At 48.0% G+C, this 24,645-nt stretch overlaps 1 protein-coding gene across 5 annotated transcripts in view; it reads left to right on the top strand.

Moving 5' to 3' along the window:
* sh2d3ca (SH2 domain containing 3Ca) overlaps positions 1-24,069 on the top strand; it is a 52,086-nt gene extending 28,017 nt beyond the window's left edge. For 4 of the 5 annotated variants that reach the window (XM_030353376.1, XM_030353378.1, XM_030353379.1 and 1 more), the window contains 12 exons: positions 9,855-9,983; positions 13,774-13,923; positions 14,721-15,007; positions 15,230-15,307; positions 16,065-16,192; positions 16,619-17,024; positions 17,303-17,432; positions 18,225-18,340; positions 18,527-18,698; positions 18,834-18,945; positions 19,366-19,572; positions 21,261-24,069. In XM_030353376.1, the coding sequence (XP_030209236.1) occupies positions 9,855-9,983; positions 13,774-13,923; positions 14,721-15,007; positions 15,230-15,307; positions 16,065-16,192; positions 16,619-17,024; positions 17,303-17,432; positions 18,225-18,340; positions 18,527-18,698; positions 18,834-18,945; positions 19,366-19,572; positions 21,261-21,436 (2,091 nt within the window). In that variant the 3' untranslated portion in view covers positions 21,437-24,069. The remainder of the gene's footprint in view (positions 1-9,854; positions 9,984-13,773; positions 13,924-14,720; positions 15,008-15,229; positions 15,308-16,064; positions 16,193-16,618; positions 17,025-17,302; positions 17,433-18,224; positions 18,341-18,526; positions 18,699-18,833; positions 18,946-19,365; positions 19,573-21,260) is intronic. The other variant, XM_030353377.1, reaches the window with a different exon arrangement.
* Positions 24,070-24,645: the final 576 nt, after the last annotated feature.

Below are 24,645 nucleotides of genomic sequence, written 5' to 3'. Positions count from 1 at the left end.
CCCATAAACACAGGTCGATACAGCTTCTCATGAAAAAAAGGCCACGTATTCGTGGACACAGACTCACACACAGAAATGAACCCACACACCTGACACAGGCACGACACATACAAACGTGCCCTGGCATTCCGGGGTTTAATGTCCAGTAGTGGTGGGGGACACTTTGTATGGGGCGTACACGTGCGGCTGTGTAGGACAACAACAGACCTGAGAGAGCAGCAGAGCAGATAAGAGGCATGGGCCCGGCCACGGGCGGCCCAGATAAACAGGACATTAAGAGCTGAATAATGGAGATATGCAGGGGAAGCGGGTCATAGAGGGCGAGAGAGAGGGAGAGAGAGAGAGAGGGAGGGCGAGAGAGACAGAGAGAGACCACTCCTGTGTGTGATGAACGGCAGGGAGGTAGCAGGGAGACGCGGGGGACGATGAATCCCAGCCAGGAAGGCCATTAACGCTGTCCACGCCCCAGCCCCTCTCTGGCTCTGAGTCACCGGGTCCACGCTGAAAACCGCTCCAAGAGAACCAGACGTAAACAACATACACATACTGTTTATGTTCTGTTGCTCAGCGCTGGATTGATTATGCAGAGGAGAGGATGGAGAGAGTAACACGTACCTGGGTCCATACCGATTTCATCTGATTTGTCTGAATCTCGATACGTTTGTTGTTTTGAGTTTTAACAGTAAAGTTTAAAGTAATGTCCAGCGTGGCAATTGAATGAATGTGCAATCGTGGTTGATGAACACTTTGAGGATCATGCCACTCAGGACAGGAGCATAATGGGTAGCAGAGGGTGTTGTCGTGAAGTCATCTTTGTCAGATCAGACCGGTAGATGCTGGTCTATGAACGGAGAGAGGTGTGTAACGGGGGGTGGGGGGGAAAGGAGCGAACCGGAGCAGAAAGCTCTCACTCTTCCTGATCGCTCTTAAGGCCAGTGCTTGCAGACTGCCAAGGTCTAAAGAGAGAAGGAACGAGTCCACTTTTAGGTGGATTGGTTTGGTGGTGCCAGTCAAAATCAATCAATGTCTGTAACTGATCTGGCTGGGAGTTTCTAAGAAGACCCAAGTGTACGTTCTGTTCCCATTAACTCCCAACATCCACGCGTGATTGATGGATGGATTTTTGTTTGTTTCCCTGGCGACTGCCACCCTTCTGTAAAGCATTAAGGAATGACGCTGCCCTCCAGACTAGACCATTGGTACCAGTGTATTGAATACAACATATTCATAGTGCAACCTCAATTCATGTCTCTCGGTCATACACAAACCAGCAGGCATGTCAACCACACGCAGAGCAGCAGCTTCCAGCTGGTTGATATAACAAGGGGTGAGGTTTGTTGCTCAGGGCCACATCAGCAGAAGAAACCAGGGGTCGAACCGTCAACCCCACTGGCTGGCAGGCCCTCTGCTTAACCTTGGAGTTACTGCTGGCTTCAGTGACGATTGCGCTCCTTCAAATGAACCATCTAAACATAACAAAAGTCCTGAACTCTGATTAGCTCAATATCTCGGGCAGTGGGTTCAATTGCCTACGGCTCAGGTGGGACCGACAGTAGATCAGTTGGAAGAGGCAGTCGTTTAGTTAGGAAACATCCACTGTTGGGGAACAAATGCAGAAATCATACTTAAATGCATGCATGCGCACACACACACACACACACACACATAGTGGAGTAATATAGTACCGTCAACCAGCCATGTTTTTCACTTCAATTCACAGCACTGCACGTGACCGAGCACATACACACAAACTAGGGGCACATTAACACCCCCCCCCCCCCTCAGCCCAAACACACACACACACACACACACACACACACACACACACACACACACACACACACACACACACACACACACACACCAAATAGAAACATGCATTTTCCTTCCTTGGGGGAAACACCAGCTGGGGCCTGGTATGGAGTAACCATGGCAACTGCATCTATAGGTGTGGCATTGCTGAATGTGCACTTAAGGAGCGGAGTGTGTGTGGGGGTGTTGGGATGGCCAAGGTTTGTGTGTGTGTGTGTGTGTGTGTGTGTGTGTGTGTGTGTGTGTGTGTGTGTGTGTGTGTGTGTGTGTGTGTGTGATGCATGCATACACTTCACTAAAATCAGTGCCCCAACCAATCATTGGCCTGATTCCAGCCAACCGGGCAGTCCCCTGGGGGACCAGATGACCCCCTTACACTGTGTGTCTGCACGCACGCAAACGCATGTGTTGTCGTGGTGACCGATTACCTTTGATTGACGTTGTTGATGACTTCATCTAAATGAAAAAAAAAATAGTGGCGTGATGTATGGAGACACACATGGGACACGTGTGTGTGTGTGTGTGTGTGTGTGTGTGTGTGTGTGTGTGTGTGTGTGTGTGTGTGTGCGTGTGCGTGTGCGTGTGTGTGTGTGTGTGTGTGTGCGTTTGTGTGCGTGTGTTTGTGCACATAAACACATTATACTGCAAACTTCCAGCTGCATGATATACTCAATATATGTATTGAATAATATATTCATATTTTACAACTGATTTTTTTCAAATCGCCACTGTTATACGCCTTACTTATGATTTAGTTACAATATAATAATGTAATCAAAATACAAGTTCATCTTTACATCCAAGGTACACATTTTGTATCTCAAAAACTGCTTGTAGACAGCAGGCCTTAGGCCTGTGTCTGCGAAACTGTATGGGAAGTAAATGTTTACCCCTTTCAGTGTGCATGTCTGTGTGTGTGCGTGGGCCTGTGTGTGTGTGTGTGTGTGTGTGCGTGTGTGTGTGTGTGCCTGTAGGCCTGTTTAGAGGACCCCAGGGGTTCTGGAGACTGGGGAGATCAGGCAGTCAGTAGACAGTTTAGTAGTCAGGCTTCATTAAAATCTTCTCTTGGTGTTTGTAGCTCTGTTTGTGGGAGTAGATATATGAACATGTGCTGCTGTTGTTTGTGTGTGTGTATGTGTGTGTGCCTGTCTGTCTTTCTGTCTTCAGAAAGAATGTGTGCTTAACTGTTTTTGTGTGTGTGTGCGCGTGCATGCGCGTGTGTGTATATACATCTCTGTTTATATACTGTTTATGTCTGTCTTATGGTCTTCCTAGAGTGTGTATGTGGTTGGTTGTGTGTGTGTGTGTGTGTGTGTGAGACGTGTGTGTGTCAGTTTGACATGTTGCAGTGATTACAGACTTCCTTTTTTGCCACCATAGCTGTCATGCGTGCTGACAGTGCTGTCACAGTACACACACACACAGCTTATCAACACAGATCAGAATGCCAGAGATGAATGAGTGCAGGAAATTCAGACCAGTCCGTACGAGAGAGAGAGAGAGAGAGAGAGAGAGAGAGAGAGAGAGAGAGAGAGAGAGAGAGAGAGAGAGAGAGAGAGAGAGAGAGAGAGAGAGAGAGAGAGAGAGAGAGAGAGAGAGAGAGAGAGAGAGAGAGAGAGAGAGAGAGAGAGAAAACACTGGGGGAATAGCAATAGCAGGACTGAAATGGAGATAAGATATGAAATGCGCTATGAATTTTATGTTTCGTCCAATTCACCACCTTTTCTTCTGTTCTCCAAAGAAAAGAAGAGAGCCCCACTGAAAGTGAGATGAAACGTGAAACAAGGTTTGAAATGTAATCATCCTACTGGTCTACTGGTCTACTGGATGGGCTGCAGAAGGAGAGATGAGAGGGGTAGCTCAAAGGGAACCTGCTCCATAAGAAATAATAAGGGGAGATGGAGGAAGATGCTCATAGTGTAATATATAATATGTAATGTTTTTCGTGTAGAGAAAAGCCCCCGTCAGAGAGGAGGAACAGAGAGATGTTCTCCATGGAGAGAGGATGTGGAGTAATAGAAGAACAGACACGGGGAGAGAGAGGGGGAACTAGAGGGAGCGATGGGGAATGAGTGCTGTGTGTCACATTCTGTCCAACACCTGTCACTCAGAGCACGGTGGGTTTTTAGAGACCAAACAGACTGTATATGTGTGTTGGCGTGTGCATGCATATGCAAATGTGTTGCCAAGGAAGTGCATGTTATATGTATATACTGGCATGTTCGGTAAATAAATGCCCCATGTGTGCATGCTTATGGCGTGTACTTTGTTTCTTTCTGTATTTGTTTCTTTCGTTCTTTCTTTTTGATTTTCTTACTTTCGCCTTTCCCTCCTGCTTTATTTCTTTCTTTCATTCAAAATTTTCTCAGAATAAAGAACTGCAAAACCTCTATCCATTTTTCTTATTGGAAACTTGGATTTTTTTACGTAAAATTATATTGATGCGCGTCTGTGTGGGTGTATCGTTATGGGAGGTGCCTCTTTATGTTAATATCAATGCAGCAGCTTCCCCGCCAGTGGGGAGGCACGAGCTCTGATATCCATGAGGAGCACATTGTGAAGGTAGCCGGGCCATGCAGGGGATTACACTGGTCTGGAGGGCCTCTCATATCAACCACATCACGTGTGTGTGTGTGTGTGTGTGTGTCTGTGTGTGTGTGTGTGTGTAGGGAGATATGAGGATTAAAGGGTCTTTAGGCACGGGTCATGCTTTCTAAACACCTAAAAGGTAACGTCTCTTGGAGAGTCACGCTAGGCATTGGGGGAATAGAGCCTAGCCCGAAAGAAAGCAGATTAAGGGATGATACTAGGGGTGGGTGTGTATGTGTGTGTGAGACAACAGCGGGGCTGATGTACCCCTTAATACCAGCACACATGGGTCTTTGCTGTGGCAACCGGATGTAGGGTCAGCCTATATCCGTTGTGACGGATCGCACATGGACGTTCAGAACAGAATCACTGGCACAGAATCACTCCTACTTCTTTGTTTTTCAGGGCTCAACAGGGGTTGGCTTTTAGATTCTGAATACTGCATTATTTTGCAATGATTATGCATCTTATTTATAAGTTCTGTTTTTTTTTTTGTTGAGTTGATGTCCCAGATGAATTCTCTTGTTGCTTTGTTGTTGATCTACTTGTTTTCCCTAATGAAATAGTTACCAATACGTCAAACGCAAAAATAAATAGAATACTGATTGATAAAAAAGCGTTGTGTTCTCCAGAAATATGAGCAAAAAACCAAGGAAGACACGTGCAAACACACGTGCATGTCTAGAGGAAAACAACATAAAGGATTTATCCATCTCTGACCCTGCCCTATTTCTATTTTGGCTGGGGGAGGGCGTCCATCTTAGATTTCTGTTGGTAATTTTAAATGATTTGGCTGTCAGAGCTGAGTCGGCAGTGCCGTGCTAAAGCTATAAGGCAGAAGCCTCTGATAGGCCGGCAGTGAGGAAGTGGGAGTGAACGTTTGGCTGTGTGAATTAGGTGATGGATCATGCTGGGGTACTGTCTGTGACCCTCACGCTCTCTTTCTCTTGCCCTCTTTGTCATACACACACACCCACACACACACTCACACTCACACACTCCTAACCCCCATAGCTGAATAAGCCCCCCTAACCACTGTTCTAAACCATACACCCCATTCTAGTAATGAATATAGACCCCTCCCCCCGCCATAGCATCCCCTCAGCCCCCAGCCCCCAGAGATGGACTTAAAAAGAGCTAGCCATCCAGACATTTGGACTCACAAGCACACACACAGACACACACCACTCAGTCCATCTTGTTATTTTTTTGTGCCTCAGTTGCCTAATTGCCAAAACTCTTATCTCTAAATGCGCTACGTTTGCCCGCCTGCCTGCCAGACTGCCTGACTGCCTGTCTCTGTCTGCCTGCCTGTCTGTCGGCCTGTCTGTCTGTTTGCCTGTTTTCTGCCTGTCTCTCTCTCCCTGTCTGTATGACTGTGCCCCTCCTCTTGGAGTAGCACTAGTAGCAGCAGCCCCAGCAGTGTAATTACAGGGAGCTGAACTCTGACTGCCGTGTAAAGTATGGGAGGCTCAACCACACATGATAGGCCAACATGCCAACTCACGCAATGATATGTTGCTATAGCAACAGAAGCTGCGGTGCATGGCGGGGGGGGGGGCATATAAATGACATAGTATGTCATTGTAATAATATAGATTGTCTCGTATAATTTTTTCCTTTGTCTCTCGCTCTCTCTGTCTTGCTCTCTCTCTCGGTCTCTCTCTCGATCTCGATACGTTGTACACGCCCTGCAATGCAAACATTGTTGATATTTATGGGGAATTAAAGCTGTTCCTCCCTGTATCTCTGCTCCTTACCCCCCTCCCTCTCTCTATAACCCGGTACTCTAACTATAATTATTTAGCTTTTTGCAGCGCACTCCCAGCCTAAACGGCCAATTTACCTAAAAATACCCCCGCAATAAAAACCACAACATATTGTTCCACTCCCACAACCATCAAGGCTGTTTCCCCGTCGCCGTCCCAGAGAACGGGAGCAAAACTGTTTGTTCTGCAGCACCGCGGGCAACCAAACAACATTACATTTGATGAAAAACAACTAAAACCTCTGCAGCGAGGTCTCTGTAAAAGACACAGCGACCAGTTCAGTCCCCAGGACATACCCGTCCAACTCGGTCCAGCTGGGAGGAAGAGGGGGGGGGGGGGGGGGGACATGTTTGAAAAGGATTCTGTACCTTTTGGCCCACAGACAACACTTCCTACGCAGGTGTTGTGCCGTATTAAAAAGTGGTTTCTACGTTTTTTCCCCCAGCTGATATAACCTTTGCAGCTTCTGTTTGCCGGGGGGTCGTTGAAGATGTGACAAACCCTGGGCGATTTCGAAGCGGACGAACTGTCTTGAACGCCCACCTTGGCCCGTTGCTCCGTAGGCCTCTTTGGGTCACGCCGTTCCGTCAAGGACTAGCCAGGCATACGGGAGGAAGTGCCTAAAGACAGGTTCATCTTTATTTTCCTGCGTTGAGCCGGCTGCGGTGCTGTTTATCTGCCTTCCGCCCTCGCTCCCGCCTCGTCAAAGTCCGCCCAGCTCTGTTTTGATGTCAGCGAATTCCCTGAACCATATCGTAAAATGAGTCCCATTGACATTTCAATTTGCTGCCGTACCCCATCACACAACGCTCACATGCACACACACGCAGACACACACACACACACACACACACACACACACACACGCACACGCACATCAACAAAGAAACACAGATGCACATGGACACGCACACACATCGTGTGCACCAATTTGATTGCGGAGCATCCATGGCAGGCAGAGATCGTGGATTTCCTCAGAGGCAAGAAAAGCAATAACAGCACACTTGACCTCTGCTCTTTTATTGGGTTGCTCTCCTTCACACTCACACCCACAAACAGATACACACACACACACACACACACACACACACACACGTGTGTGTGTGTCATACCCTCCCTTCCTTAGGGAGGAGGGGGAGGATGGGGGTGGAGAGGGAAGGTTTGGGAGGGGGGGATAGGAAGGAAAAGTACAAAAAGGATGAGAGGAGAGTGGAAGGATAGGGACTTGATAATCTCATCTGTGCAGGAGAGAGGGGAGAGAGAAGGAAAGAGTCACAGTCGGGGAGAGGGAGATGAATCGAGCGAGAGAAAGAGAGAGGGGGAGCGAGGGATAGAGAGGGAGAGAGAGAGGCAGAAATGGACAGGGAGAGAGGGAGACCAGGAGAGCGAGAGTGTCTTGTACTGACCTGAGGGCAAAGGAATTGATTGTGTGTCTGTCCCCCCGCCACACCCACAATCACACCCTCACACATTGAGATAAACTCACACACACAATCTTACATTCTGAAGTGTGGTACCTAGTGAAGGGAAGGAGGAGGAGACGGGGAGGAACAGGCTAACCGGGTCAGGCAGGCTCATCTGACAGGAAGAGAGACAGCGTGTGAGCCACATCAGCCTGGTTGTTTACCCAGTGTTTGGGTCTCTAGCCACTTTTGTCAACACATTAGATGAGTTCTGATCCCTACTTTTTGCAGGCTTGCTTAGTCATGAGTTTTGTGTGTTTGTGTGTGTGTGTGTGTGTGTGTGTGTGTGTGTGTGCGCATGTTCCCATTTTGCCATATCTTTGATCTTCTCCAAATTCCCTGTCTTTCCCAGCGCATCTCTGTGACTTTGTGTGTGTTTATGTGTGTGTATGTTTTTCTGTGTGTGTCTGTTACTGTGTGTGTGGGTGTTTGTGTTCTTGTGATTTTGTGTGTCTGTGTGTGTCTGTGTGCAAGGAGTGTTCTCCCAGTGTCTGAGAAGTAGAACTGGCAGTAGCAGCGTGTGTTTTAGTGGGAGGATGCGCCCCATGCATCTCAGTGTCAACACGAATCACAGGCTTAGAGACACCTGGGGAGAGGAGGCTAGTGCTAAATGTACCGACCATCCCTCGCAATGCAAGTCTTTCTTTATTTTCTTTAGTATAGTTGTCGCTAAACATCAAAATCGTATTTTCTTTCCTGCAGCTCGCTGCCAAGCACAATTGCATTTAGGGCTCAGAATGGGCTGTCGAATGAGCTGAAGTGACCGGTCGTTCATTTGTTGATTATGGTTGTTAGGATCTGTTAATCATTACAGTGATTATGTCAAATACCAAATATTTGACTGCTGCATATTTTCCGTGTCCCAATCTATACAAGATCCAATCTTCAGCTCCTGTTGGATGCTTGAGACGTCACTTTGTATTCAATGAATCAGAAAAACACAGTGAAATGTTTCAGCCGGTAACATGCGTGTCGAAAGCCAGATGTTCAAGTATGCATAATTAGTGTGTCTTTGTGTGTGTGTGTGTGCATGTGTGTGGGTATTTAATAGCAGATTACAACAATGATTTATTTTTTGGATTCAATCAAGTCAGATGGTTTGGGGGTTTGGGAGGTACGTGTGTGTGTGTGTGTGTGTGTGTGTGTGTGTGTGTGTGTGTGTGTGTGTGTGTGTGTGTGTGTGTGTGTGTGTGTGTGTGTGTGTGTGTGTGTGTGTGTGTGTGTGCACTTGTGTATCTCACTGCACAAAAATATACTTCCCTGCCGTTATACCTTCTGTCACACTGCAATGTGTTCCGATTACCTGTACCTGTCTATGTGCGTGTGTATGTGTGCGTGTGTGTGTGTGTGTGGATGCGTGTGTTTATGGAATGTTAAGACCTAAAAGGTGCAACAACCATTTTTAGTTTTTGTTTGTGTGTGTACATGTGAATCCTGCATGAGAATGTAATTGACCTGAAGACAACGACAGCATGCTGTAAATTATCCTTTACATAGCAGACGGCTGCCATGAACAACAGGCCGTCGCTATCGACTCCAACAGACCCCAACCGTAGAATTTAACAAACAGATTTTCTTGCTACAGCAATAAAATATTTTTTTGTCGTCTCGCGTCATTCACCCTGTCTGAGCTAATTTTGCAATAACGACTGCATCAATCATACCCATCAAACATGCAGCCATCAGTTTAGTGTTCATTGAGCTTTGCTATTTGGTAAACTCCCTCAGTTATTGCTGGGCTATAGTAAGTGATTCACTTGTATACTGGAAGGAGACTCAATCCACTGCAAGCATTTAGATAAGTAGCCTTTAAGCCATTCATCCTAAATCCTTTACCCCAAAGTAAGTCCCAAAACAGCTGTAATCTAATAAAGCTATGCATGAGCATAGACCTCACCTCAGACAGGGTTCACTTAACTTAGTTCCTAGAACTCCCATTCATCTCCCTGACCGTGTTGTTCTACTTCCACTGTTTGAGTAGTTATACAAGGCTCAAATCACAGGCTAATGACCCAGAACGTATTGGTTTCAAATTGATCGTAGAAGTAGAAGAATATCAGAATCTGGATATTGTGCCTCAATATCAATACTCACCAAACCCTTCACATGCTTGTGCGATGATGGTCTGTTTATGGAATTATTATGTCTGCTACTTCTACTAGTGCATTGGAGTTGTGTACCGCTGGTGTACTGATGAGTGTGTTGTGTGTTTATGACCCAGTTCTCCAAAGAGAAGTACCTGCTGGAGTCTCCACCGGAGAAGCTGGGCAAGGAGCTGGAGGAGGAGCTGAGGCTGAGTCCTTCTGACATCAGGAGCCACGGCTGGTACCACGGACACATCCCCCGAGAGGTACACACACACACACACACACACACACACACTGAGAGGTATAAACACACAGATATACACTGAGAGGTACACACACTCGGGTAGCACCGATACTGATACCAGTACTCGGACTCGGGCCCCGATACTGTGCTCGTGTACTTGTAAAACTTCTCAGATGCAACCACCCCGATACCACTTCCCACACACAACGTAATGTAACGTTGACGAGTCAGTGAACCCAAAACGTTTATTTTTCTCGTGGTCATTTGTCCTCGTCAACATTGAAATCGAGGCCATTTTAACCCCGTGTCTGAATTAAATCTGAATTAAATCCCCGATTAAAAAGGGGCGGTGTGTGTTGACGTGTGGAGCTCTGCTAACCCTGCTTGAGCAGCTGTTGACTGCGGCACCAGAGAGAAAGTATATATATATATTCTACACCGCTACGGTGTTTGGATGGTGAAGCTCCACCTGAGCATCGATTTATTGAAGACTCGTGTCCGAGGGTTAGGCTTCACGGACACATATGGTTTAACACTACATGGGAGTGGATGGTGAAGCTCCCTGATTTATTCAATGCCCGTGTCCAGACCCGTGGGCTGCCTGGACACATATTGTATAACCCTATGGTTTGCGGGGATGGGGAAGTTCCCATCGCTCTGAGAAGCGACTTATTTAATATCCCCGTCCGAGGGTTATGAACAACAGACACCTATAGGATATCGCTAGGGTGTGGGGTGCATTTCATATGCAACTTTGCTTATTATCAGGCACAACGACGGTACATAAAAATTGCCGGGCCGTAACCACAGCGATACGGCGATTACAGTTAATAAATCACGCCCCCCTCTATGACAGAGGGGCTGTGTTTTTTTAACTGTAATGGTATTATTAAGTACTCATATCGGTACTCGTTATCGGCGAGTACCCAAATGTAAGTACTTGTACTTACATTGTGGAATCAGCACACACACATACATTCAGTGAGAGGTACACACATACACCAACGCACACGGATACACACACACACATAAATCCCCTAGAGAGGTACACAAGCAAACACAATCACACACATACCCTATGAGGAACACACACACACACACACACACACACACACACACACACACACACACACACACACACACACACACACACACACACACACACACACACAAACACACACACGCCCTAAGAGGAACACAGACACACACACATACACACCCAGAGAGATACACACCCACATTGCCCAAGAGGTACACACAAACACAAACACCATCTCTCTTTATCTCTTTCATCCCCCCTCAATTTCAGATGCAATATAAGTTTATTTATTATGTAAAGAATTGAAATCTTTAACGGTAAAAATTGCTACTAAGATTCACTAAGAATGTGAAGGTAAAAAAAGGAGATGAGCATTGTGCCCGGGCACCCTACCCATCACAAGATAAGGAAAAAATACCAAAAAAGGTTACATCATCATATCTGCTAGTAGTTACATAAATTGGAAAAGGATTCAAAGATAATAAAAGGTGGAGAAATACGTCTCTGGGCAGATTTATCTTGCTGCATAATCACAGACGACATCTTAATCACCGGAAACACCATTAAGACATAATGACAGGTCCCCAGGCCTCACTGAAGACATGACTGCAGCCTTCTATTTCATGCCCCAGCCGCTCTAGATGGAGCGTTTCACCCACTTATCTAAGCCACAACTCAAAGCGGCTACTGTATTTAATATCCATTGTTATAAAATCCATTTTCTGGGACAAAACTGTACCTAGATAGACAGCCCAAGTGTCACTACCGGTTATTGTGGCTCGCAAACAACATGGCTATCAGTGGGTGTGGATCCCATTTCGTTCTTCAACGCCTGGCGGAACATTTCAAAGACTGAAGAGTAGTGGGAGTATAGCTTTGAGCATGTGAAACACGGATGGGTAAGAGTCCCTTCCTCGCTGTTGCATTGATTGCATGTTGCTCAGACTGTGGGGAACAATTTAATCTAACCTTAGAGTGGAGGAGCCGGCTGTGGACTACTGTAAACTGTCCCAAAGTCATGTCTAGATGGATTGATGGAGCAGCACTGTAAGCCTGCTAGAGATCTCTTAGTTCGTTCTGAGCTGGGCTGGTGTCTACCTCGTATCAAGGGCCTGGATTTAGAATTAATACTGCACCACCGGATCGGGCCTTGATATTAATTAGGTTGCTAATGCCACATGGGATAGAATGTCTGCATAATTTGGTATGAGTGTTTAAACACGGTATTGCTTTATTTTGTTATCTCTGACAACATGTCCACTTTGGTCACACAAAGAGTCAGAGTCTTAGCCACGAGGTCACGGTCGTCACCAGTAAACGACATGACCCGAATGTGTCAGAGGTCAGCCCTTTACTGGAAAGTTGCCATGGATACTGCTGATGGACGATATAATGCAGACACACACCCTGATTAAAATGTAGTCTGATGTTTTGGAATCTGTGGTGGAAATTAGCTCAAGAGAATTTTAATAGCCAGCGAATTACAATAATGTATTCCAAAAAACCGACACAATCATCCAAAAATAAATTAGCAGCGAAAACCGCTTGGGTCTTCTTCAACAACACTCACCCCGCGTGCGCACCACCACGGGTAAGATCTGACTCCACCAAACACGTCGGCGGCCGTCCTCCGACGCAAAGTTTTAGATTTCAAAACACGCGGTGAACATTAATAAATGAACGCCCGTCATCTGTCACGGCTCGGCGGATCGGAGGAGGCGGAAACGGTTGCAAAGCGTTCCCAGCTTGTGATTAGAAGGCACAGGAAGACTGGCAGCTAGGCAGTCAGACAGACAGACAGGCCAGCCCACCTGCGGTGTTGACACACGTGGTGGAGTGGTGGAGATACAGCCATCTTGTCTTGTTCTTTATTATTCTGGATCCTCTTTCTCGTCACTCCGCCTGTCTCCGTGTTTATGCAGAACAACCATCTGTGAGCGTTCCCTGGCGGCTCATCTGCATAACGTATTCATGTATTCATGGGTTTGCCCTGATGTAAACTTGGGGAACACCCACCCGTTACCCTTTACCCATACACACACAGATGTACGCACACTTTTGCGCACGCATACACATACACACATACACGAACATACACAGCTGCCCACACATGCATACACACACACACACACACACACACACACACACACACACACACACACACACACACACACACACACACACACACACACACACACACACACACACACACACATGAACGCACACACACATGCAATTAGAGGTTGGGATGGACCCAATAGATTAAACACCTTAGTGTAATTTACATGCCGTTTCACCACAAGCTTTCTTCCTGCATGTGTGAAACCAGCAGACACAAAATCTGTTTCCTTTTACCCCAGGAACTTTTGTTTACCATTGTGTATATACTGCCACCTGCTGGCCAGGATCTGCAAGTACAGAATGTATGGTTCCATGTCTAGATTCTCTCATGATCTGTTCCCCTGAAAGGGACAATGCAACTTGGTTTCAATTCATTATGAAAGACAAAGCCAATTACCTTTGTACATGTTTTAATGTGTTACTGCATATCTAGCCCCAAATGAACGGGCGTTCAAAACATGTTTTGTTTAACAGAAAAAGAAACTTGTAATAATACCCTATTAAACCATATTATTCTGTGTGTGTCTGTGTGCCTGCGTGCCTGCGTGTGCTTGTGTGTGTGTGTGTGTGTGTGTGTGTGTGTGCGTGTGTGTGTGTGTGCTCGTGCGTGTGTGTGTGTGTGTGTGCGTGTGTGTGTGTGTGAGTGCAGGTGGCTGAGACTGTGGTGCAGCGTAACGGGGACTTCCTGGTGCGGGACTCCCTGACCAGCGTGGGGGACTACGTCCTGACCTGCCGCTGGGACAACGAGGTGCTCCACCTGAAGATCAGCAAGGTGCTGGTCAAGGCCAGTGAGACCAAGGTAGCCCTCTCTCTCTCTCCATCACCGCCGACATCACCTCCACACGCATATACATATGTATGTTGATAACAACCATGAGTACAAGACATGATCAATATGGTTGATCAAGGATGTTCAGATGTTGCTTTCCTTGGTGCAGCTATTGTGCGTATTTCATAATACATTTTCCCATCCCTATTTTCCCATTTGGGATTAATAGAGTCTTATGGTCCATTTATAATCGCAGAGAAGGAGAATGCTGGCACTGGAACGACTTGACAGCAAGAAATACACTGCTGGGATATGCGGTCAGCTGTTCATAAATAAAGAAAGCTTCTAGGGCTGAAGGATTTGTGGCTGGAAGCAGTATTTTCCCGTAATGAATTAGTTATTATAGCATGTGTGTAATTCTTGGCAGGAATGTGCTGTGTTAGAGTTGTTAAAATCATCCCAGCCTTGCACGAACGGATGCTTACTGGCAGCTGAGGAAATAGTTCTAAAGTTATAAAAATCTATTTTTTGGTGGGGATCAAAACTATGCCGTCTAAGCCTTTTGGATTTTGAGTCTGGGGTTGTATTCTGGTTTTACCCACCGCCCCTTTATGGGAAAAATGATATAGCTACACCTAGAGCTCCTACTCCAGCCACTAGAGGGTGCTAGAGAGAAAACGTACAGTGAACCTCACCGGACGTTTTCTCTCTAGCACCCTCTAGTGGCTGGTATGTTTTCCCTCTAGCATCCTCTAGCATCCGTGGCACGTTTTGTCTCGAGCATCCTTGGCTGAACCAATCTCCCCCCCCCCCCCCCCCTCCTGCAGGTCCAGTACATGCTGGAGGCTGGGGACGGCTTCGACTCGGTGCAGGAGCTGGTGCGCTTCTACGTGGGCCAGCGGCGGGCCGTGGTCCAGCCCGGCGGGGCCCACATCTACTGCCCCGTCAGCCGCACCCTGCCGCTGCGCTACCTGGAGGCCACCTTCGCCCTGGCCCACGGCAAGCACGCCCACTCGCCGGCCAGCCAGCGCGGCGGCGGCGGCGGCGCCCACATCAAGAGGCGGAGCGTCACCATGACGGACGGCCTGACCACCGAGAGGATGATCTCTCACAGGTGAGCACCGCAGTGTGTGTGTACGTGTGTGTGTGTGTGTGTGTGTGTGTGTGTGTGTATGGTTGTGTGCGGGCGTGTGTGTGTGTGCTGTGTGATCCAATTGATGATCATGTTCTCATCGTCGACCCTCGACCCCTCGTCATCTCCTCATCTTTCATGGTCATATTTCCCATGCATCAGTGATGGTTCTGCTTTACATACTGTACGTTCATTCATATTCAGCGACCCAGACAGCCCCAGTCCAGTCGAAACCCCGGTGACAACGCCGGCTGAGCCATTGCCTAAGCCCAGCCCGTGCAGGTGGTGTTTCCATGACGACGCCCATGATAACCCTGGGCCCCTTTTGCTTCACTTCACGGCAGCGTGTTTCCCCCCCCCCTGAATGTCACAGACACCAGTGTTACCAAACACACACAACACCACACACACAGCCTCACAGCCATTTCCTCTCCCCCTTCCTCTTCTGTCACCTCACTACCTCTTGGTTAACTTTGTACACATTAATTCACAAGGAGCAGAAAAAAACATGTAAACAGAGGTAACAGGAGTTATTTGCACAGTGCTTTTGTGCTTTTGATTGGCCAATCACTGCTTTACAATAAACTTGTGGTTCGAAAAATTCAATTTGAGTCTCTTCCCTGGAGAAATCTTTGAATTTCGTTTTGCTTTGACGGATGCCCTCAATTAGCAGTTAAATCAATTTGTTTTCTGGTAATTTCTTTCTGCTCCTGTACCTAATCACCAGACAAACATTGAACCCGCAAGCGTGTGTCAATCATTAGAAACCCAACACGAAAACACAAAACCCCAGACTCACCTCTTCCAGACCAAAGTGTTTCCTCCTTCTCTTCATCCTCTCACTGCCCTTCTCTCCGTCACGCCCTCTAACCTCTTCCTATTCCTCCTCCCGCCCGTTTCCACTCTGAAGTACGGCACTATTAACTCCGCCCCCGTCTCACGAGCTCCGCCCCTCTCTGCTCTGCCACGCCCCTTTCTCCGTGACACACCCCCAGAGTGCTGCTCCTCCAGGACCTAACCAGTGTTCTCTCCTCCGCAGCCCTTCCACCATCCACCACCACAAGGACGCCATGAGGAACTGTGCCATGAGCATGGACCAGATCCAGGAGTACCACTGCCCCCTGTCGCCGGTGGGGGAGACCCCGCTGTCCCCGGCCTACAGCGCCAGTGAGTGGGACCCAACGCAACCCATAGGCACACACTCAGACCCACGCTCACTCTTGAATGTATAAAGAATGGAAGTACATTTTTTTAAATGGCTGTCTCCATTTCTCTCTCTTTCTCTCTCTGTCTCTCTCTCTGTCTCTCTCTCTGTCTCTCTCTCTCTCTCCCTCTGTCTCTCTCTCTGTCTCTCTCTCTCTCTCTCTCTCTCTCTCTCTGTCTCTCTCTCTCTCTCTCTCTCTCTCTCTCTCTCTCTCTCTGTCTCTCTGTCTCTCTCTCTCTCTCTCTCTCTCTCTCTCTCTCTCTCTCTCTCTCTCTCTCTCTCTCTCCCCCTCTCTTTCTCTCTCTCTCTCTCTCTCTCTCTCTCCGTCTCTCTCTCTCTCTCTCTCTCTCTCTCTCCGTCTCTCCCCCCCCCCCCCCCCCCTCCACCAGTCACCAGACACAGAGCCCACTCCAGTGGGCGTGTCCTGGCCGTCATCCCGCCCTCCCCAGTGCTGCGGCGCTCCAGCGACCCTCAGCTCAGCCCCTCGGCCGACGGCAGCCCCCCCCCGGAGCTGCCCCCCCACCACACCTCCCACTCCGCCCACTCCTCCCCCGCCCACCGCGCCGCCTACCCGCCGCACCCCACCCAGGAGACGGGGGGCAGCTACTGTGACCTGCGCCCCTGCCCGGCTGGGGGCGGAGGAGGGGCCGGGGGCGCTCCGCCCAAGCCCCCGGCCAAGGGCTACGTGGAGCGGCTGAAGCTGGAGGAGGGGGGGGCCGGGGAGGCCGGCCGGCAGGGGGGGGGGGGGTTCAGCGCCCCGCACATGGAGACGGCGTCCTCCTTCAGACCGTCCAGGTACGCACCCACGGAGACACACACACACACACGCACGGAAACAAATACACACATCCAAACTAAAAGAAGCATGCGTGTATGCACGCATAAACACACACACGGATATAAAGACAGATGCATGCATGCACACAGATGGATACAGTGACACACACTCAAGGACTATTGTTTACAAGCATGAATGTGTGTGTGTGTGTGTGTGTGTGTGTGTGTGTGTGTGTGTGTGTGTGTGTGTGTGTGTGTGTGTGTGTGTGTGTGTGTGTGTGTGTGTGTGTGTGTAGGTATGAGTCCAGCCTGATGCCCACTGAGAACAAGCCTCTGGAGATGTCGGTGCTGAAGAGAGTGAAGGAGCTGCTGGCCGAGGTGGACGCACGCACCGCAGCCCGACACATCACCCTGCTGGACTGCAAGGTACACACACACACACACACACACACACACACACACACACACACACACACACACACACACACACACACACACACACACACACACACACACACACACACAGAGCCGGCGCTGGCCGTTTCGGCGCCCTAGGCGACTCGTTTGTTGCGTTGTCCTGCGTACTACGGTAATGGTTTCGGGCGCCCTGGCGATTGCTCCCGCGCCCCCTCCCTTCTCCGTTTGTTTCGTAGATATTAATTGACTAATTAAGGGCGCCACCAGAGGGCGCCCCCAACGCATTTGCCGCCCTAGGCGGTCGCCTAGGTTGCCTATGCCGAGCACCGGCCCTGCACACACACACACACACACACACACACACACACACACACACACACACACACACACACACACACACACACACACACACACACACACACACACACACACACACACACACCGCAGCCAGATGCATCACACTGCTGGATTGCAAGGGATACACACACACACACCCACAAATGCGCACACACACACACAACTAGACACACACACCCAAAAGTCACAGGCAAGCATTGACTCAATAGCAACACAAAGCAACTACAACATGCATGAGCTTAATAATATTACTACGGGGACACGCATGAACTCTTGAACTGCAAGACCAATCCCTGGTTGTTACATAGTTCATACAAATCAACCACCATGATGTAATGGATTCACACTACCCTCAGAATCCCTGATGTAATGGGTAGCCCAGAGACCATGATGTAATGGATGGCTCCGACACCATGATGTAACGCCGGTTCTCTGTCCGCGTAGGTTGCTAGGATACTCGGTGTCTCCGGTGATATGCAAAAGATGATGGGCGTGGCGTCTGGGCTGGAGCTGCTCACCCTGCCCCACGGACACCAGCTGAGACTGGACCTGCTGGAGAGGTACACACACACACACACACACACACACACACACACACACACACACACACACACACACACACACACACACACACACACACACACACACACACACACACACACACTCAAACAAACCCTTTGCCATGCCTCCGTGGCCGTGCCTGTCCCCTGACCCTGCCGGCCCCCGCTCCCCCCCGGCCCCCCCAGGTTCTACACCATGTCCATCATGGTGGCGGTGGACCTGCTGGGCTGCACGGGCAGCACGGAGGAGCGCGCCGCCCTGCTGCACAAGACCATCCAGCTGGCGGCCGAGCTGAAGAGCAACCTGGGCAACATGTTCGGCTTCGCCGCCGTCATGAGGGCCCTGGAGATGCCCCAGGTGAGGAGGACGAGGAGGAGGAAGACGTGCTGCCTCGGTGTCTGTTTTTCTTGGTCCACTAATGGCACTTTGGCAGCAACCTTCGTCATCACCATCCAGGTCGTCATCGTGTTCCTTCTCTCCGCCTCGCTCCAGATCTCTCGCTTGGAGCAGACGTGGGTGACCCTCCGCCAGAGGCACACGGAAGGGGCCATTTTGTACGAGAAGAAGCTCAAGCCATTCATGAAGAACATGAACGACTGCCAAGGTAGACCCCTTGCTCCAACACAGTTTTATTCATTCAACCCTCACTTTTTTCATTTTTATTGTCTAAAGCTAGATCAAAGACATATCTCACGTAGCAGCACGTCTTTTTCTTCTTCTTCAGCGTTTTTAGTGCAACAGCATAAAAAGAATATTAAGATTTTGAAATAACCGATCAAAAATGAAAGGGCGACCCATTCATTAGAAGGACCATATCCTTCATGACAGGCAGAGACGTGTTTATGAGCCTAAGTGATTTATGTTGACTGGGCTTCTTTTGAATGGGTTCGGGGGGGGGGGGGTAGCTAACACGGGTATCAAATATACCCGGTTGGGTCTTAAAAAAAACCCTGAATGTAAAAAGGGTATAAGCCCCTTTCACATGAAACAGTGTAAACAGCAGAAAGGTCTTGTGTCCCTCCAGAGAACAGTGCGCTGTCCAACACGGCCTTCCCCCACGTGGTGCCCGTCCTGTCCCTGCTGGAGCGCTCGGTCCCGGCCGGCGACGGCCCCGAGCCCTGGGAGAGCGTGGAGGCCGGCGTGGACGTGGTCATGTGCCACCTGGAGGCGGCCCGCGCCATCGCACACCACGGAGCGCTGTACAGGACCAACGCCGAGGCCCGGCTACAGGGTGAGGGGCCGGCGACACTTAAAGACCGTGGGTCATGTGACCATGAACAGAGTAGTGCCAATAACAAGAGAGATAACAGGTGTTATAAACCTATCATTTTGCCAGTTTCCCCAAAACACTATTTGATAGTCCTACTCGGCTTCAAACACAGGAACAGCCGAATTGCCTGTTGGTATAGTGCTAGTGTATTCTTTCACAATGCACGTGCAGAGCTCTGTCTGGGCAGCGGTTGATTGCGTCGTCTGAGGGAGGGCTAAGCCTCTTAGGTACTTGTAATGTCACGCCGTGGTGTGTGATGCATTTCATACACAACAGCGCTCATTATGACGCTCTTACACAACGACGGTACTAAGTATCACTAAGTTGCCGTTGGTCTTAACATACCCCCTGCCCTCCTAGAACTCTCCTCCCAAAATGTAATTGTGTGTGATAGTGTTTGAATTTGCAGTTGAAACAGTGGGTTCACTTGCTCTTTAATAATTAATTCTCTTTTTATATGATTTTGAATAGAATATTGTGAATATGATATATTTTATGGGATTAATAATGAGTGTATTATTAAGTTCAGCCTTTTGGAATATGCAGTGTATAAAACGTATAATTTCACTCTGTATATGTTCATGGATGGCGATATCGGATGTGTGTGTGTGTGTGTGTGTGTGTGTGTGTGTGTGTGTGTGTGTGTGTGTGTGTGTTCTGTTATGTTCACTCTATTGATCGCACATTGGTTCTGTCTGGGGCCGTTTAGCGCGGTATTGAAAGCGTGTCAATATCTATTATGAGTTGCTCCTGCCCCGTCCTCTGCTCTCTTGCTCCATGACCTCAGACCCCCGGACCTTGACGGGCTCTCAGGGACGTTCCCGGGCGGTATATTATTGCATGCAGATATGCTTTAGAGGGTTTTCTTGATTTTCCAATGTATTCCCAGAGAACCGGCCTGAAAGGAGTAAAAATCCATGGGCTAATTAGAAAGTCAACAGGTCGATTAGAATATCGATATGAAACAGAGAAAGAGGCTGAGTGTGACGAATTGTTCTTTATTTCTTCTCATCACGTTGCCAATTTTTTATCTAAAGTACTACAGGTTACTTTTTAACTTTCTTCACTATTTAACCTTCGCTTCTCTCCCCTCCTCTCATCTCCTCCCCTTTCCTCTTCTACACCGTCCTCTCCCCTCCTCTCCTCTCCCTGTCTTTCCTCTCCTTCTCTCCTCTCCTCTCCTTCTCCCTCCTCTCCTTTCTCCCTCCCCACTCCCTTCTTCCTCCCCTCCTCCTCTCCTCCCCTCCTCTCCTCTCCTCTCCCTCTCCTCCCCTCCTCTCCTCTCCTCTCCTCCTTCCTCTCCTCCTCCCCTCCTCTCTCCTCTCCTCTCTCCTCCTCTCCTCTCCTCTCCTCTCCTCCTCTCCCTTCCTCTCCTCCCTCCTCCCTCTCCTCTCCCCTCCTCTCCCCCTCCCTCCCCTCTCCCTCCCCTCCCCCCTCTCCTCTCCCCCTCTCTCCCTCTCCCTCCTTCCCCCTCCCCTCCTCTCCTCTCCTCTCCCCTCCTCCCGTCCCCTCCTCCCCTCTCCTACTCTCCTCCTCTCCTCCTCTCCTCCTCCTCCTCCCCTCCTCTCCTCTCCCCTCCCCTCCCCCTCCCCCCCCCCCCCCCCCCCCCTGCCCTCCCCTCCCCTCCCCCTCTCCTCTCCTCTCCTCAGGCTTCCAGGAGAGGCCTGATGTTCTGGAGATCTTCCAGACCGAGTTCCAGATGCGTCTGCTGTGGGGGAGCCGCGGCTCGGAGGGCAGCCAATCAGAGCGCTACGAGAAGTTTGACAAGGTCCTCACCGCCCTATCACACAAGCTAGAGCCACCCGTACGGCAGAGCGAGCTATAGCACCTACCCACCACCACACCACGGCCCCCAAGCCCCATCGCTATCAACACCCCCCCCCCCCATCTATACCCTATCAATCATTGTAGTAAGGTCCTGCTTTGCATTGCAGCAAATGATGCGGAAGAGTCCACGGTGAACACACGCGGGGGGAGGAGAACCAAGAGGCAGCTAAAAAAGTGACATTGTAGTGAGGACTCTGGGAAACGCAGCACGGGCCCCTGCTGTCCGGCTGGGGTTTCCCATCCAGGAATAACCCACTTTTTGTTCCACCATGCAAACTAAGACACGGGAGGGGGGACTGAGCGGAGAGGACTCAGGGGGACACGGGAGACCCCGAGAAGAAGGGCCCCCAAAGGGCTTCGCCCAGCTAGAGAGTTTTTGCCTTTTCGCCACAACAAACACAGACCTTTTCCTTTGGATGACTGTGGTCACAGCAGCACTGTAGCAGAGACAATGGCGGTATCATTTCCAACATCACTCGTTTTAGGATGTCGTGTCGGTGACGCGTGTGTGCGTGTGTGTGCATGTGTGAGTGCATGTGTGTACATTCCTTTCTTTTTGTATGCATCATTCAGTGTTTTCCTTTGGGGTTATTTATTTGTTTTCACAGGTAATACCGATACCGTGGGTCTGCTGGTTGTGCGCTCCAGGTAGCCAGGCCAATAATATTGTTCAGTCGAGTGTATCCGCCATTACAGAACTCATTACCTCCCAGTGAAACTGCATCAGGCATGCGTTCAACATGTATTATCCAGCATTGAGACATTTATAAAACTAATGCAGCAACTTCTAATACGAGGGCTTGTGCGTTTTGAGACTGAATATCCCAGAGGATCACGTGAGTTCACCTCTGTCGTAGCGGAAAAACAAAATGGAGTGATTCTGCGTTTGGTTTCAGCGGTTTGACGTTTGTGTTGCACACGCACTGTAGCCTAGCGATAGAGAGAGAGATACACGAGCACTGTTGATTGCGAGAATGTTTTGTTATATTGTTAAAGCAATATTTCACTTTCACATGCAACCATTTAATCCTTGGGGATAATATGCTTGGTAATAAATGATTGACCTCGGTTATACAAAAGAATAAAATGGTGAAATGAATATCGTAACATTTACCCTCACTGTTGATAATAATAATAATCAGAACATATTACAGGTAAAATATATGACACTGTACGCTAGTAATAAAGTGAAGTATACTCTTAAGTAATAAAATGAAGTTTACTCAATAGTCGCAAAGTGAAGTATTGCTTTATATGCATTGAGATGGGGGATGTTACTAACAGTGAACAAAGGACTCTTGATCACATTAATGATTTTTTTTTTACGTTTTTTATTAATAATTCTGTTTTCATAATTTTTTTCTATCTCAAAATGTGAATGACAAGCATTACCCAAATATACAAAGTGAAAACCAGAGTTCAATCCAAAGCTGGAACATGAGTGTTGATTGATCGGTTGTGTCACATTTCCGATAAGGTAATAGAATGGATATGGCGATGTAATTGTATCATTATCAGTGTATTCAAGGTGATCAATGATTGACCAATAAGAATGCTGTACGTGTCTATGGGCCTGATGGTTTCAACCAATCAGGGAGGAGGGCTGCAACCCGTCTAGAGCAACGATTAGTCTGCCTTTCTATACCGTACAGCTTCCACTTTTTATACCAAATTACTAATCAATAGACTTATCAATAAGATCAACTCATTTCACTAGGTGTCATAATGATTAGCCTTTACATTAGTCATTTGTTTCACAATGTCTAGTTTTTGTCACTTCACAAGTGCGAATGTTCACCTAGATGCACGATGGAGAGATCAACTCCAGCTCATCACAGCTGATATACACTTCCACTTGTGATGTCACAAAGGGATATATTTAGATCCGTCCTGTAATGACTCATCACCATGACACCTCAGAGAAAGGTTACCTCTTACAGTAGATGCTGTTTAATAGGAACAGACTTTGTCTAAATGCTTGCATATTTGGAATTGTAAAACTGATTGGCTTTCACTGGCTTTAAATATTTAATTTATTTCCACCTGATGGAAACCGAGTTCTAGAACCTTCCAGGGGGGCTGTTTTTCAACGGGAGAAAAAGCGAACCATGTGAAATTGAAAATGATTGTGTACACAGGCAAACGCACACTAGTGTGTGTCAAGAGACCACTCAGATCCCTACTGGTTTAGGATCAAGGACAATAACAATGTAGATGATGATGATGATGAGGATGATGAAGGGTAAGATGGCGGTTATGATTTGTGGTACCTTCATGTGTCGTCTCAATGAATGCTGTACAGGAATGTTTTCATGATGTGTTTAATAACTTGCTGTACAGAGACGATCGTCTGGGATGAACCTGAACCGGAAAAAGGACAAAAAAGATTTGTGAATCGTTCCTTGATTTTATTGGAGTTTTTTTATGTACTGTACACAGCAGTCACCTCTTCTTTTTTTTATTAAAATGATTGCTTGTGTCAATGAGTTGGACTCCTTGTTCGGACTGAAGTGAACTTGTGCCCATGTAATAGCATGTAGGCCTACAAATACAACTTGCAATTGGAAGGTTATACAGGATCAGATATTGGAATAAGTTCATATTAAATAAAGTAATGCTTATTGGTGTGAAGTAATTATTAGGGTTGATTTGTCTATTTTCACTGTGTTTATTCCTTCACAGAAAATTAGACCGTAAAGACTTCGACTGGTATAGATTATCCAGTAGGGATAAACCGGTAGTGTCGAGCATGCGATGCATGACGGTGTCCATTGTGGGGTGCTGTTTTACCATAAGAACCAAGCACCTAAACGTAATTACAGACGGTCCAAATATTTCGTTATCGCGGTGATACTTATTTATAATCCTACATTTAAAATACAATCTTGCATTCCATGAGTCTTATGTGTAATAGTCACCGCCGTTCCAACAGAAATGTAAGCATAATGCTAAGCTTACTCTAGAAAATAATTTCAAAGACGATAACGGGCCTCCTCATTTCTGTTGGGCTTTTCAGAAAGATATAAAGTGACAGATCAATATGTTTTTGTAAGATTTCTATATAATTGAGAGGGAATTTGGTGTCACCGCAGTGAAATAAACGGAGCACAAGAGAGACACTAACAATTGCGAGAATATCAATTAAAGTTGAAAGGGACATTTTTTCTGTGTCATTTTATCTGCAGGTCTGTGGCTCTCAGACTCAGA

Source organism: Gadus morhua, chromosome 4 (genome assembly GCF_902167405.1).
Source record: "Gadus morhua chromosome 4, gadMor3.0, whole genome shotgun sequence".
Lineage (NCBI taxonomy): Eukaryota > Metazoa > Chordata > Actinopteri > Gadiformes > Gadidae > Gadus > Gadus morhua.
This window is presented reverse-complemented; position numbering and strand designations above follow the sequence as displayed.